We start from the raw sequence: 16,594 nt of genomic DNA, 5'->3' as shown, positions 1-16,594 counted from the left end.
CTTTACTCTTCATGTATGAAGCACAGACGGCAGGCAAGGCCTGGGCAAGAGCATTTATTGTGTTCTTTCTTAAGAAGCACTCTGGTTCACTACTAACAGAAAGAACAAAAACATCTGAAAGAAGAATGTACAAACTTCTGTGAAAGCAGACACTGGCTATGAATTCTCGTTGAAAATGCTGTAAGGGAAGTACTTTGCATTTTTAGTTTTTTGACCTTAGTGGTTTTGTAGCATTTGCATTAACTCACCAAGGGTTCATGCATGGGACTCAAGACTAGCACAAAAATCATTTATGTTCCCTAAATACCTTGTGTATGTAGCTCAATGGTAATCTGTAATTATTTAATTGGATAAAGTATTTTGAAAGTCTGATCTTGATGTTTATCTCTGTGTCTCTGTGTCTATGTGTGCCAGTATGCCATGTGTCTGCAAATGTCCTTGAGGGTCAGAAGATGGCATTATATCTCCTGGAGCCAGAGTTGTGGGAAGTTGTGAGCCACCTGATGTGGGTGCTGGGAACTAAACCCTGCTGCCCTAAAAGAGCAACAAACACTCTGCTGAGTCCTCTTTCCAGCATCTTATAAAGTATTTTTAATGTCGCTGCATTTCTACTGTAACTCATCACCTAAGCTTGGGCATGCAACTCTGCAACTGTGTCAGAACCACACGCTTCTGATTTTGTAGTGTTCAGATTTCAGATGTTTCAATTATGAATACTTGGTGCAAGGACAACTTGAAAAGACTCTCTGGAAGGTGAGATTTTAAATAGCCCTTTAAAGATAGAATAGATAAGATATAAGACATCTATGGAAGTAAGTAAGGAAGAGAGATTCAAAAGCAGTATCTTCCAGGAGGGCACACTGCTGTTAAGAACACAGGAATATAAATTAGTCTAGGAGAGCATTAAAGCAGACTGCAACACGCGTGACATATGGCGGCATGTGGCCTTCCTAAGGCAGATATTGCACACAAAGCCCTCACACCCTGAAAAAATGATTGTTAGTTAAAATAAACTTTGAGTTACTCCTTAGCTGGCTGTAAATGAAACCAAGCAGACCATCAAACTATCTACTTATTGAATGTAGGAACAACCCAGTTCTTAACATATAGGCATGGGACATGACAGACCAGAACTAATTTAAAGTTTTCTCATGTAAATAACTACTATGTGGTATGTATACTCTACCTTCATATTCCAATTTTTAGCATGGAAAACATCTAAGTGAGACTTAAAACATTTAATTAACTACTTCTTTCTTGCCAAATAAATAAACTAGCCCAGGCCTCCAGTGTGACATATTTTGACAATTAGCCAAAAATGAACAGCTTCCTTTGTATCTGTGTCCTTGTAGCTCCTGACTAACCTCTAATTTTGAATTTTAAGAACACTTATGAAATGTGTCTTTGCCAGCTGTTTAAACAACATAGAATGATTTTTTTTCCAACTTGTCTACAATGGAAAAGAACTATGTTAAAATTACATAGATGTACACAACTTCTACAACAACTCAGTAGAAAAGACTTTTTAAAAAAAGACTCAAGCAGGGGACATATTCTGAGTAAGACACCAGTCCTTTTCTTTTAGATGTCAACAAGATCGCTGCTAACAAAAATAATTTGCATAAGCATTCCATGAGCTGGAAATGGTGTAAAAAAATCCACATAAGAATAAGAGACCTGGCAATTATGTATAATTTTCAATTATCATTTTGCCTCATTTCTTGGCACTATACATTGTTTTCAATTCTGAACCTCAGGATAGAAGTAGCAAAACCCATTTTCTACAGTATCTAACAAAGGAACTTGCTTAATAAAGAACAGTGGATGGAGAAGCACAGTTATCCACAGATACAAAGAAATATATTCAATTACTGACAGAATGCTAAGATTTCTGAATTCCAACACTAATTATGCCAGCCGCACAACATACAGTGACAATAGATGAGATTTCAAAAAGTCGCTCTCGGAACTGTCCACCTTTCACTTGGTTCAGAAAGGCCTCCCTTGTTATCCACTCTGGAGCCCATGCAGTAATTTGCTACATCCCACAGATGATCATGTCTTCAATTTTCAGTGATTTACTCTGACACTCTGACTTACTGCCTAAGCCAAGCATGCATCTTCCTGAAGTGTGTCACATTTAGGTACCTTTTAAAGAACAGACTACATTTAAATCACAGGAAATTATGATTTTGTCTTTTCAGAGGGAGAAAAATGACAGCTTAGTCATGCAGTAAATGGAATAAACAGGCAACTCATTTTCTAACCAAGTTTCAGACTTTTCTAAATTCTCGAATATGAAGCAGGGGTGTCACGGAGAGATCTGTCATCATCCCCTGCCCAGCGGGCTGGGAATTAATAAAATCAGACGGAACACTGCTGAGCATCTGACCTGGGCCTTCGGGCATCTCTCCAGGTCTCAGCTGTGTGCTCCAGCCTTCTTGGCACCCACCCATGTGCTCTTCCTCAGGAGCTGGAAAACACTTGTACACTCAAGGCTTGGGAGTTTTAATCTGAAAGGATGGAGCCTCCTTCATTTCACAACACTGACATCTCTTTAGATGATTCCAAATTCCCTTTTCTGCCTCTCGTCTCATGGTGAACACCAGCCTATCACTACTAAAGAGCTATAATCATTCTTTCAAGAACTTCTACCTTGGTGTGTTCTAAAGCAAAAGCTCACTTTCTTTTAAAATCTGGTCTACAAATTTTTAGCTGTCCTAACACCTTCCATTCTTCATCCTTCACAATTTACCAACTACCAATCCAGTTACCCCTTAGGCAATCCTATGAATCTAGACCTTCATCCCTTTCCATTTGGCTCAGCCTCAGTCATCTACCCATCTTATTCTGCTCTCACATGAGGAAAGACTAAAATAGATGAGATGGGATTACCAGGGGTGAGCAAAGAGGAGCCATGCTATTAAAACACAGCTGATGGTCTGAGGCCAAAGGACAACACATACTAGTCATGCAAAAAAGAGCTGCTACCAGAGCTTTCAGGCAGGAGAAACATGGTTATCATCTGCTAGGCCAGCCATCAATTTGAACTGATGGGAGTAAAGCAAAGAAAGTAGACAAAGAGACCAGGCAGAGGCCACTTCGTTCTAAGGGAAGAGCAATGTGCTGAAAGCAAGAACACTGTGTGCACCTGCAATACTCTATGTGAATTTGAGCCTTTTGAGTGTTAGAATGAGTCTCTTGTCTTGCTCTATCTCCTGAGTGATATTGGAGCCAAACAAATAAATGAGGAATAGCAGAATAATGACAAATGTGCTGTCTCCTTATGCTAGCAAGAAGACTATATGCTGGGTGTGTATGTGCACAAAGTGAGAGGTGACCATGCCTAAAAGTCATTGTGTGTGAAGACAGGTCAACCTCCCAACACACAACTATTAGCAAGGAAGACAAGTGAAAAACAGCAACTACAAGCCATCATAAAATACTGGAAAAATTAATATCAGGTGAGATGAGCATGCAAATTGTCCTAAAAGAGGTAAGTTTTAGACACTATCAGGAAGGAATAAAGGATGTCAGGCTTAGAGAAGATGAGCCCGGGCATTTCAAGTAAACAGAGAAGATGAGAGAGGAAAGAGCTCATTTGTTCTAATAGGTGAGCATGACAATATAGGCAGCAGGCTGCAGCCCTGCAGTGGCCAGAGGCAGTAGGAAGGTAAAGGCCAGCGCCTGTCAGGAGATCCCTTCAGATAATAAGCTTGCATAATAAACTGGGGACATTGTTCATTGTACACTCTAAGATATTATTTGCCTTAGAGACTGGAGGAGGCCCTTTTCTGTTTCTCTCAGGTTTGAATGTGATCGAAGGAGAGCCATTTTTTTTTCTTCAGGAGAAAGAGGAACCAACAAAGCATATGCTAACTGCATGAACAGGTTTCTTCACCCAGGCATATTACAGAAAATTGGTAGCATGTTCACTGTGTTACAAAATAGCCTTTGTCCGGTGGAGAGTTAGTGTCTGCATCATTTGCTCTCGTTTTATAGCCTAGGCCTGGAAAGACCTGCTAGCTGGATGTTGGGTTCAAAACTGTTAACACTAAAGACAAACTGAGGAGATAGACAATGCCTCTCTGTCCACTGTCTGTGTCCTACCCCTCTCAATACCCAGAGATCTCTAGCCAGAGTATGAAGGCTCCCATGTGTTAGATAGGTCATTCTGCACAATGCGCTGTAAGTATTCCAATGTGCTGACTATTTTTGAGCCTGTGGAGATAATGCAAAATTTGAGGTCATCTCATCCTTCCTTTCTGTGACTTCTATGTGCTCTTCTCAGTCTGCTAGGGCTCTCATCCAAAAGGAACTTTGGTCTTTCTTATTTAACGCTTTCCATGACTCTAGTTTCTCTCAGTTACTGAACACCTCCCTTTGCTCAACTCTTCTCACCAAGCAACTTAAAATGTATCAATAACTTCTATTGAGCCTTTGAAATTTTATTTTCTTTATTACATGTGAGTATATGTATAAGTGTGAGAGAGCGCAGTAAGCGTGCAACTGTGTGCACATGGAAGTCTATCAGAGGACAACTTTTAGAAGTTAGTTTTCTCCTTCTACCGTAAGACTCAGAAATAGAAGTCATTAGGTGTATATAGCAAATTCTTTTGCCCTATGTGAAATTTCATCAGCTCTCCAACAATTTTTTTAATAAGCACAATTTTTTAGCCCTAAGCTACCATTTTTTTTGGGGGGGGGTAGTTTTCAAAGCTTCTCTGAGTTACCCAGGCAAATAAAAGCTCTTAACAAAGGGTAGAAATAAGCATATATTGAATTTTCCAAATTTCCCAATCTTTAAAGTACACACAAATGTTACTTTGCATAATAATATCTAGCAAGGCTTACATGTTGCTTGGATCAGATCAATTATCCAAGCAAAGACAGAATCCAGAAAGCTTAAATCAATACGGCATTTACAAGAATGCACACATCTGCTTACTTTGATACTCTGGGCATAAAAACAACCTTTGGGTAAAACGACCACCACAGAATACCCCACAAATACGCCCTCCACAGGAGAAATTCATTAATGACAATAAATGACTTCTGTCATACCTAAAGGGAAATGAAGAATTGCCTACCATTTTCACAATTTCAGTTCCCAGACAGACAAGCAATGTGACTGCTCAGTATTCCTCTGTCACATTATCATATTGAGTCAGTCTAAAATACTACAGGTTGAAGTGGACAAGAAGGACTTAACAGGCAACAATCTACCACTTTGATTCAATGATTTAGTCTTTTAAAATTGGGTAGTAGCATAATTTTAAAAAATGCTTTTCTTGTGTTTTCATTAATTTTATACTCCAAATGCAAGTTGCATTGCTCATCTATTTTGCTAGCGCATGCTACTGGAGCCAATCATAAAGGATTTATAGACATGCGGCTAACTCCTTGAATGAGGGGCACTGAAAATCAGATTGACTGAAAATATACCAGCCTCTTCATTTGTCTTTGTCTTAACACAAATGACAACAAAAGTATCCCCCCCGAAAAAAGGTGATTCAGTTAGGGATGACGACTCACAACACAGGGCTTTTTGCAGCCTTCGAATCTTGATCGCTGTGCGGTAGGCAGAGAAACGCACATTATTCAGATCAGCTGAAATGGAAAAGAGAAAAAGTTAAAAGCCTGCTTGTTATTTAACTTATACTGAATGCCAAGAATGAACATATTTGCTTATTTTGGATCATGAAAAAAAAATATGTCTTCACAATTAAAAAAAAAAAAAGCCCTTCCTAAATTTCACATCAGTTTATGAGTATGATCAAATGATTGTTCACACCATATTGGGATATATTGCAAAACAGTGTTATGCAGAAACTCTAGAAAAGCATTTCCAAGTAAATGGTGGGTTCCCAATCAATCCCACACCCCACACCAGGCTAAGCTGATTGAAGAGAAGGAGGAGACTAGTGAGGCCTGAGAAGCGACAGCCGACCTCCATCCTTCTCTTCTCCTTTCTCCTGTAAAGCAAGTCACAAAAATCAAAATGCCTTTCCCTGCACAAATCACAGAACTTGGAAACCATAAAACTGAGGTCACTTCAACCTTTTCCAGCCTCACTTGAAGCCCTTCATGTGGCACATGTCCTGTCCTACCCTGTCTACATCTGGAGAAAATTTTCCCGCTTTTTCATTTCTCTTTGATAACACAAACCTTTGATCTAATAATTTTGCATGGCTTTTCTACCTAACCTATTTGGTGTCACAGGAATGTCAGCTGTGCCTCCTGAGGGTCATGAGCATGGGGAAAAGTTTCATGACCTTCTGCCCTATGGAGGAAAAGAAAGGAGGTGAGCTACAACTGGGGACTGCCAGACTGCTCAGCTAACGGGGTTCCTTCCTTCAGGGTCATTTGTCCCCTAGGCTGATTAGCTCTCTGTCAAATACAGTGTATCTCAGTACTCATGAGGCAGTCCTATGCTGTGTACCCTGATCAATTTGCTTCCTCTATTCTTTCATAGGCCTGGTTAAAACAACCCCATAACTAACATAACTATCTTAGAACCAGAGAATATTACAATCTCTTTCTCTGTCTCCTAAGGATAGGTTAGCAGAGACTAACAGAGTTGGAAAAAAAAACTCAAAGAACATTTTTTTCTCTCTCTCTAAGTCTCTAAATGAAGTAAAGCAGTGGTTTTTCTCCTGCAGCCCCAGCTATCAAATAGAGTGCTTGCAGGAGCCCAGTGTTTAAAGAGAGAGAGAAGAAAGTGTCTGTGCTGTTCTTACATTGGTAAGGGTGGAGAACTAGGTGCTACGCTCTTCCCTCAGTCAGAGGTCGCTGCCTACTTACAGCTAGTCCGATGGCAGGACACTTGCATTTTCTATCAAAATATGTTTAGTTTATGCCTTAAAAAGGAAATTAAGTAAGCTAACTGGATAAAAATTTCTCATATAGTTTTCTCTATGAGAAAAGGTTTAAGTCAGTAAATTTTCAGTTATTGTATTCTTGCTGTCTTTTCCTTCTCTTTAGCATGCAAAGCTGAAGTACAAAATGAGTCAATATGATGGACTCATTTTGTAGTTCAATACTATACAATAATTTTACTTCTCTTGAAAAATGGAGTCTTTTGGCTGGGACACTTTCAAATCACATATTCTCTTAGGAAGAAAGGCAATGTTTGTTTGTGTGCTGCCTGTAGGAGTTCAGCTGTGTTTAAAGTCCAGGACTCTTATCACATCAGTTCATGGCACTGTCCTGTCATGCACAGCATGATTCTTTCTTCCACACATGAAGGGCAGGCAAGGACTAGATGTCTTTTTATAACTATACAGTACTTGGCTTTGCAGGCCCACTCATCACTCAATGAATCAATAGGGCAGCACTCACCAAGGGATTGAAAGAGTTCAGTCATTTTAGGATGATCCCAACAGGTTGTCTGTGTTTGATGGCTGAAGAGAAAACAACAATTTAAACATAAACACATACAACAAAACACAATACAAGCTATAGTCTCCTAAAATCCCAATAGATTTTAAAGTTATTAAAAAAAATTGTTCCTATTATGGGTAACTCGGAAAACCAATGCTCAATTGTAAGTACTCAAGGTATGAATAATAAGGACTAGGGAGATGGCTTAGTGGGTAAAGTGATAGCCATGCAAATAGAAGGATGAAAATTCAGACCCCAAGTATCCTATGAGTTCTGGGTAGGTTTGGAAGCTCAACTATAACCCCATCACAGCAGTGAGGGGCAGGAGACATCTGAAACAAACTGGCAAGCTAGACTTTGATCTAGCTCTGGGTTCAAGTGAGAGAGCCTGCCTCAATATATAAGGCATAGAAGAATAAGGAACCTTTGACCTCCACACATGTACACAGATACATATGCACACACATAAACATACACTCACACTCTCTCTCATCTGTTCCCACATACATGGGAAAAACATGCATACCACATACACATACAAAAAGCACTTTGAATAACCAATTTTATTTGTGCAACTGTATTACGAAAAAATAGGTGAAGTTCTGCTTTCTCTTTCTGAAGAATTACAACTACAAACTAAAACTCAGACTTACGGAATGATTGCTAGGCCCTGAGCTGGGTGTGGCTAAATTAATGTGGGTTCCAGAATAATCTGTCTCCTGCGAGGCAGAAAGCAATTTTCATTCTGAGCAAATGCTTTGACAGCAGAGAGGAGTTACTGCACTATGAAGAGGTGCCACCCTTTAAAAGCCCTAATCAAAAATTTTATAAATTACAGTTTATTCACTTTGTATCCCCCTCGGACCTCCCTCTCTCCTCCCCTCCCAATCCCATTCTCCTTCCCTCTTCCCCACCTGTGCCCCTCTTCCAGTCCACTGATAAGGGAGGTCCTCCTCCCCTTCCCTCTGATCCTAGTCTATCAGGTCTCATCAGGAGTGGATGTATTGTCTTCCTCTGTGGCCTAGTAAGGCCCCTCCCCCTCAGGAGGAGGTGATTAAATAGGAGGCCAATCTGTTCTTGCCAGAGACAAACCCTGTTCCCATTACTATGGAACCCACTTGGGACACTGAACTGCCATGGGCTACCTCTGTGCAGGGGTTCCAGGCCCTCTCCATGAGTAGTCCTTGGCTGGAGTATCAGTTTCAGAAAAGACTCCTCTGCCTAGACTTTTTGGATCTGTTACTCTCCTTCTGGAGCTTCTGTCCTCTCCAGGCCCTACTATCTCCCAGTTCTTTCATAAGATTCCCTGCATTCTGCCCAAAGTTTGGCCATGAGTCTCAGCATCTGCATTGATACCGTGCAGGGTAGAGCCCTTTAGAGGCCCTCTGTGGTAGGCTCCTGTCCTGTTCCCTGTTTTCTCCCTCCTCTGATGTCCATTCTCTTTGCTTTTCTGAATAGGGATTGAGCATCTTAGCCAGAGTCGTCCTTCTTGATCAGCTTCCTTAGGTGTACAGATTCTGGTGGGAATATAAACTTGTACAACCACTTTGGAAAACAATCTGGCGCTTTCTCAGACAAATCCTCAAGATCCAGCTATACCACTCATAGGCATATATCCAAAAGACACTCAAGTATTCAGCAAGGAAATTTGCTCAACCATGTTCGCAGCAGCTTTATTAGTAATAGTCAGAAGCTGGAAACAGCCCAGATGTCCCTCAGCTAAGGAATGGATACAGAAATTGCAGTACATCTACAGAATGGAATATTACTCAGCAATAAAACAACAAGGAAATCGTTAAGTCTGCAGGTAAATGGTGGGATATAGAAAAGATCATCCTGAGTAAGGTATCCCAGAAGCAGAAAGACACATAGAGTATATACTCACTCATAAGTTGATATTAGACATATAATATAGGATAAACATACTAGAATCTGTATACCTAAGGAAGCTGATCAAGAAGAAGGACTCTGGCTAAGACGCTAATCAAATTTCTAAAGACCAGAGAAATGAAGACTCTAAATTTGAATATCATGTTCTCTCCTTGCCCCGCTTGGTAACCACGGTTCTCTCTCTCCCTGGCTCATGGCTGCTAGCTCTACCCTTCCTGGACATCCAAGTCCCTAGCCTCTCCTTGGGTAGGTGCTTTCCTCTGGTCATATCAGCCTCAATCTTCCTACCTTTCCTCAATAACAAATACTATAATTTTTATAAGAAGTGAATAATTTTATATATGGTCTTTATTCTTTACTTGGAAAACACACCTTTATTTTATTGCTATAATTCATATACTGGAAATCAAATAAAGGAATAAGATGATAGTTAAATAATAATAGGGCTTAAATTTGGTGTACATGTATGTGTGTGTGTTTGAGTGAGTGTGCATGCATACACATGTGAGTATGAGTTAAAATGCTCATAACCTTGATGGGTTAACAGCCTTATATTTAAAAATAGTTCACAGTCTCTTATCTAGGGCATAACATAGCAATAACATCTAATAGTTCTCAAAAGACTTCTGAGATGACCCTTAGTTCTTAAGAAACTGTTTAGTAAGCTGTGTGAAAAAGCATAGCACATAAGAGATGATATTAAAATATTGCTAAAAACAAATTTAGGAGAAATCATTGCTTTTATAATCTATCTATCTATATATATAAATTATATAATACATCAAAATGTAGCTTGCATTCCTGGGCAAAGAACAAAATCACTGTTATGTATACTTGAGTAATAAAACCCCATAATTAATAATGGGTTTCAATAAATAAATAAAGTTTATGTTTGAAATTGAGTAGGAAAGATATCCTAAGGATCTCAGAATAATTCTATGATGGGAAGATGCTTTAGAACTCGCTGGAAAGCTGTGTTGGCTCTTCTACTCTTATGCTTAATTAAAACGCAAAGGAGAAAGTATTTCCACTTGACCCGAACACCAAAAGAATGAATAATTCTATCCTCTAACTACCCATATTGCACTAAAGATCATGGGCAAGTATAAATTGTCTGGCCTAAAAGTAATGACTGTTCATAACATGATCATAAGGTTGGCAGAAAAACATTTCTCAGCCACCAGTGAAAATTAATGAACATGAGCCCCTAATCTTAGATGCTCAAAACTCAATTTATACTTTTTTTTTTAAAGCAATTTCAGTCCTCACAACAATACCACTGCCCAAAGATACCTATCTCATAGAAAAGTACCAAGACAAACAAAGGCCCACTAAAGCTCTTAGCATTGCAGAGTGGGATTTCACGCTTAAGTATTATTCAGGCATTCTCTAGAACTACAGATGTGCGCCTTCCCCTTGGTCAATCCTATGTTGCTACAGGACAAAATGCCACTGGCCAGTCAGGCAAACAGTTGAGAATTGCAAAGCATGCTTCTAATGGCTTCATGCTGAAGGCACCTTGTCCTGGGAGCTGAGGGAGCACACACATTTGGCAAACAGATGGAGGGAGGGGCAGGGAGTTTCCTTTATGAATTCTATACCAGTTGATTCATTAGGCAGAACTGCAAAGGCTGAGAGTAAACACAGCCTCTGGTTACAAAAGTAAAGCTGTGGTTTACAAAACAACAGTTAAAAAAAAAACCACACACACACACACACACAAAAAAAAAAAAAAAAACACAGAGAGAGACTAGACGTGGTTTTTCTTTCTTTCTTTCATTCTTTGTAAGTGGAGAAAGAGGTCAGAACAAAATCCACATTAAACCTAAAGGCTGTGAGTGTTTGAACAGCTGCAGGCTGCCTGGCAGGCAATGCTTGCCAAAATGCTTCCAGCTCACCCAAAGGGAGAACCAAAACAGAACCAAAGTAATGTCTTCCCTCAAAATAACAGCGGCTTTTCTTCATCTCTTTCCAGCAATCTCAAGGCAGGTGGTGAAGGGAAGCTAAACAGCAGCCTGAGAAACTGTCCTGCCACACTGGAACACTGTTACCAAAATCCTACTTCAAAAATATAACTGGTCCAGGAAGCTATCCCAGAATAAGATGAAAACTTAAATATCCAAGTGAATATTTAGGTTCAAAAACCTCATGAAGCAAAATAGTGAGAGCAGTGACCTCTCACCAAGGTGGCCAGCCACAGACATGCAAATCATATCCCCTGATATGTAATGGGTTATTATCCCGCAGACTCCAATTACTTTTTCAACTTTGCTTCTCTGAGTAAAGACATCTTCATGTCCCTTGCCCTACTCTGCAGAGATGTGGCTCACAATCTCCTTGTGGCCAGTTATAACTTCTTTCTGACTTTCATATCAATTAATTAAATGAAATGATCAGACAGGCATGTTGTCCAAATACTGACATACAGCCAAATATTGCTACCATCTATTGATCATTCCATTCCAGTTTTACATATATAAAGTTTATACATACATACATATATATATATACATAAATATATATACATATATATAAATATATATATACATAGGGAGAGGCATACAAGAACAAATGCTAAAGGTAAGAGGAGTAAAATTACTTGATACTTGTTCTTTCTGTTTATCTACAAGTCAAGATTTTGCTTGTTTTGAAAACTGTCCTTCAACATCTGGGATAGTCCTTCTTGAGGCTGCAAACTAGTGCTTTGCTGTATTTATCGTAAGTGATGTATTTACCTTGAAGTGTTCCAGTTGTGATAGCTTCAAGGCTTACATATTCTATATGTTCAGGAAAAGCAGATATATGTTCAGAGAAGCCTGTCAGATAATATGTAATTTCACATGCCATAAGAAAGTAAAATGCAAATCATACAACAAAGTGTATGAACAAATGAAACACAAAAATGCTGTATCCTAACACTGCAAAGAGGCCAGGAAGCAACCAAGTCCATACTCCATCTTTGTTGGTTTGTTAGCTAGAGAAATAGGAAAGACATGGATTTCTGGACCAATCAGTGCTGTGGGAAGATAATTTTTAAGGCCCTCTGTCCTTAGTGAAGCAGCTTCACACTACCCCTCCCTCTGGAAAATGTGAACTGATTGGAAGGTATTCCGGTTATCCAAAGGCTGGCAGGTAGCTACATCTACCCACCTGTTACTGTGTATCCAGTTTCACACCTGAACACAATTCCTCAGCATTGTGGTTTAGTGTTTTCTCCTAATTATAAATTAAAGGCACACTAGACAAACTAAAGGAGACTGATCCATTACAAATGGAAGAGAAGCAACTGCATGGTGCTGCTAGTGCCAGGATAATCACAGAGAAAGAAAGATTTCTTCTTGCCGGGCAAAGTGAAAAATAAAAGGCTGGGTTGGGAAGAGTAATATCAATCAATTAAGGAATAGGATAATAGGCCAGTGAGCAAACTGGACTTTTCTATGTGTGATGTGATTTGTGACTTAGGTGAGCATCATCACATTTTTAGATGAGGGAGGGGACAGCGAAAGGCACTTAGATAACTTGCTGAGGGCCTCAGACCAGGAACAGAACGGAGATCAGAACACTGATGGTCTGATCTAAGACTGAGCTCTTGCTTTGGAAGTTGATTTGCAGAATTAAGGTTTTAAAAATATTTCTTGATGAATCCATCCAGATTTGAGCCTGCGGTCCATCATTATAATCACTACAAACAACTTTTATCACCCTGCCTTCCCTCTCACCCCTGGCAAATCTTGGATCTGCTCAATTACTTTGCCTTTTCTGAACCGAAGCAGCTGTGGCGGAATACCGAGGAGAAAAATCACTCTACAGACAGACACTGCTTCTACTTTAAATATTTGATTCCCAGCTTCAAATGCCTGGCTGCTGAGAAGTGTATTAGTGTCCCTAAACTCCAAGACAATGCCCCCTTTCTACCTCCCTCTCCTTTCCTATCCAAAATGGGATTTTCTTCCCCAATATTATCTTGCCATTGTCTTGCATTCACTGAAAAATTAAAAATTGCTAGATTCTATCTCTGTACTCCCAAATCCACAAGATTTCCTCTTCTGCCTGCCTCCTTTTCCTCTCTCAACTGAAAATCACTGATATTAGCATTCCTTTTCACAGTCAAACTAGTCTCCTCAAAAAACAAATTGTATAGCGCCCCCACAAATAAATAAATAAACCCTGCTAACCTTATGTTTACATTTTCTGCTAGCTCTCACCCCTTTTCCTACTTTTCTACAAAGAAAATTTCCTATCTATTATGCAATCGTTACACTTCTGCTGTCACACTATCTACTCAATCCATTTGCCTTTGGCTTTTAACTTTTCTCCTCCATCCATAATGATCTTATTAAAATTTCAACAAGTCCCAAAGTCCCCAGTCGAAAGTCCTATCTCTGCAGATAAGAAGTTTCCTAAGGACTTTATATGTAGTACATTAGAAAAGAAGAAATGATAAGAAAAAAGATAATAAAGCTGATTAAGGTAAAACATAAGCCCTGGTATTACTGTAACAACTGCTTTACATATATTTATGAAAGTTGAATCTAGGAATCCAGCAAGAAAGCCCAAGCAATCAGTTTTACATAGATGTCTAAACTTAAAGTGAAACAAATGCTGTTAGTTCAGAGTGACAGGAGTCATCTGAGTAACACTCTCTCAAAGACCTAAGAGGTGCTCTTTGCCATCATCATCTCAATCTTTGGTTTCCTTGAGTGTGGCCTATAAGAAGAAAATCCAGTACCCGAGGGGTAAAAACTCTATCTTGAGTCCTCACTCTGTGAACAGGACTGCACGTGCTTGAGGGGTCTAGGGCTGCGTGTGACTGCATATGAGTGTGAGGAGGAACTTCACATCCTCAGGCAACTTCTGTACTTCTTCCCAAGCATTTTCACTTTTGGACTTTTAAAGGCAGGAAATTCGAGGTTGTATTTTGGGGGGGTGGAGTTAGAAACTGACAGGGTGAAGGAGGAGGCTTGACATTCCAAAACAGATAATTTGTTCATGATTCAAATAAGACACTCTGTGAAGGGTCAGAATCTTCCTTTAAAAATGTAGTGGCTCCTCATGGTAGTGAGGACACAAGGAAGGAAATACAAAATATAAACAGTAAGGAACTCATCTGAATTCAACTGTAAAGTGAAATTAAAACAATATGAGATTCAGGAGTGAGTCCAAAGGCACAGTCGGTAGAGGGCTGTAAGAAACAGATACATTATACCCCCAAATTCAGAAAGTCAATAGTGTGGGCAGGGATGAGAGAAGAGTTGGTACAGAACTATGAAAGAAGGGTTGCTGGGACTTGGCTTTAAGTTAAATAGCAGAATTAGTTTTTCAGAGTGGATGAACTGGGTGGAAGGAGGGACAAATGGTAAGTGTGCTGCAGTGTGCTAAAGACCGATTACAAGGATGAACATGCACACAATCAGTAAACTCAGGGACCCCAGAACTGATAAGGAACCCTAGCAGCCACCGTATCACAGCTCCACCCTTTCATCCTCAAATAAGGGGACCTGAGCCACCTGTTAACATTCCCACCATTCCGTAGCCTTGTTTCTGGGAGCCTGGCATGGCTCTGACTTAGGGCAGGAGTAAGACCTCACTAAAGGAATTTATCATTGTATCCTTTGTGGTTTCCTTTTGAAAGGTGAATGTACATCTATCAGTTTCACACAAAAAAAAAATTACCACTTCACCTGTTCATTTATTTTTAAAGCAGATTAGTAATTAACTCTAATTGGTTCTAGATGACCGTGCAAAATCCCTTTATTATTTTACTTTACAGCCAGACAGAAGTTATTCTATTTATTTTACAAATTTAATTACTATTACTTCTGCAGTTTTACTTCATTTAATAATAACTTTAACCATTTAATCTTCATAAAATGAAGGACACACACACACACTTCTTTTGTAGAAGGCTCCACAGCAATTCTTTCTGTGTCACATGGCAGACACTTACAAACCAACTATGTTCTTGATCCTAAAATTCAAACTTTAGGGCTCAGTAAGTAGAAGGATTTGCCATCAAGCCTGCCAACCTAAGTGTGCTCCTCGGGACCACACAGTGAAGGAGGGACCAGTTTCATCAGGGTTGTCACCTCCACTTCCTACTGTGGCAGTCCCTTTCCTCACACAGACACAGTAAACAAGTGAATAAATATGCAACTTAAGTTTTTATTTATTTTTAAAATTATGTGTGTGCAGGAGGGGGGATATGCACGTGTGTGCAGCTGCTCCCAGAGGCTGGGGGATTTCTCTGTAGCGGGAGTTATAGAAAGTTGTGAGTAACCAAATCAAGTGTGGGTATTGGGAACCAAACTTGGGTCCTTGGCAAGCACAACACATGCTCTTAATTAACCATTAAATCATTCTTTGTCTCCAACAATTAAAAAAAATGAAACTGTAAACTGACGATAACGGAGCTATTACAATGCAATGGTGCTAAGGAGTCTAGAAGTGTCCAAGGCAGAGTTTTATGGCCCCAGAAATGTACATTGGAGTGCTGGGAAAGTGTTTTCAAAGCCACTGTCAGCACCATCTACATGATCTCAGGTCACAGTGGTGACTATGATAAGAGCTGCTCCCAGTGATGGTGTCTTGGTAGCCAGCTGTGCATGGCTGACATCCGCTGTTTAGTCTCTTAAGTTAGCCAAAGTGTGCTTGTTTGTCTGAAGTTGCCTCCAAATACAAGAGAAATGTAGTAGCCCCAAGGTGCTTACATTCTGTCATAAAGCAATTTTCTTTCCTCCCATCAGTGGAGTTGGCCCTAAAATATTTATTTTCCAATATTGAGTCGCAGACCCATTTCTTAGTAAAATAGGCTTTCACACTTTCTTGTGCTACAATTTCATTTATTTCTATATCATTTAAAGCAAAACCCACAAGCTCTACCTCTTGAAAGAGACCCACTGTCCCAAGGGCCTCCATTACAAATTTGGGGCCCAGAGATATAATCCATTCTCTGGACAACAGGAAGGAAAGAGAGAAAAACTGTTGTCAAGAGATTTCCAGAGAGACGCATCCTTATCTTGCTGTGCGTTACACATTTGTTGTGGATTTGTTTGGTTCTGGCTAGAAATTTCTGGAATCCTTAGAACTAAACTGCCTCTGGAGAGTTAGCTGCAGTTGGCAGAGAAGCACCTTCGTGAGCTCTCGCTTTCGCATTTGCCTGGATTTCAGGGTTTCCCATTACAGCCCATCTCCTCTGCCTTCCACAGGGAAAAGCAGTGCGGTGGTGCTCCCGAGGCTAGGCCCACAATTCCAAAAGAAATTTGCTTTCGTCCTCTCCTCTATACTATTGTAGTTTATCCAGGACAAATGTTCATAGAATATA

General features: G+C 39.8%; 1 protein-coding gene across 4 annotated transcripts in view; it reads right to left on the bottom strand.

Moving 5' to 3' along the window:
* Utrn (utrophin) overlaps positions 1-16,594 on the bottom strand; it is a 538,848-nt gene that overhangs the window by 77,816 nt on the left and 444,438 nt on the right. For all 4 annotated transcript variants that reach the window (XM_055627734.1, XM_055627735.1, XM_055627736.1 and 1 more), the window contains 2 exons: positions 7,342-7,403; positions 5,536-5,610 (listed from right to left, as the gene is read on the bottom strand). In XM_055627734.1, the coding sequence (XP_055483709.1) occupies positions 5,536-5,610; positions 7,342-7,403 (137 nt within the window). The remainder of the gene's footprint in view (positions 1-5,535; positions 5,611-7,341; positions 7,404-16,594) is intronic.

This window comes from Psammomys obesus, unplaced genomic scaffold (assembly GCF_907164565.1).
Source record: "Psammomys obesus unplaced genomic scaffold, mPsaObe1.curated_primary_1811, whole genome shotgun sequence".
NCBI classification, from domain to species: domain Eukaryota; kingdom Metazoa; phylum Chordata; class Mammalia; order Rodentia; family Muridae; genus Psammomys; species Psammomys obesus.
Note: the sequence above shows the minus strand (reverse complement) of the source record. Positions and strands in the feature narration are given on the sequence as shown.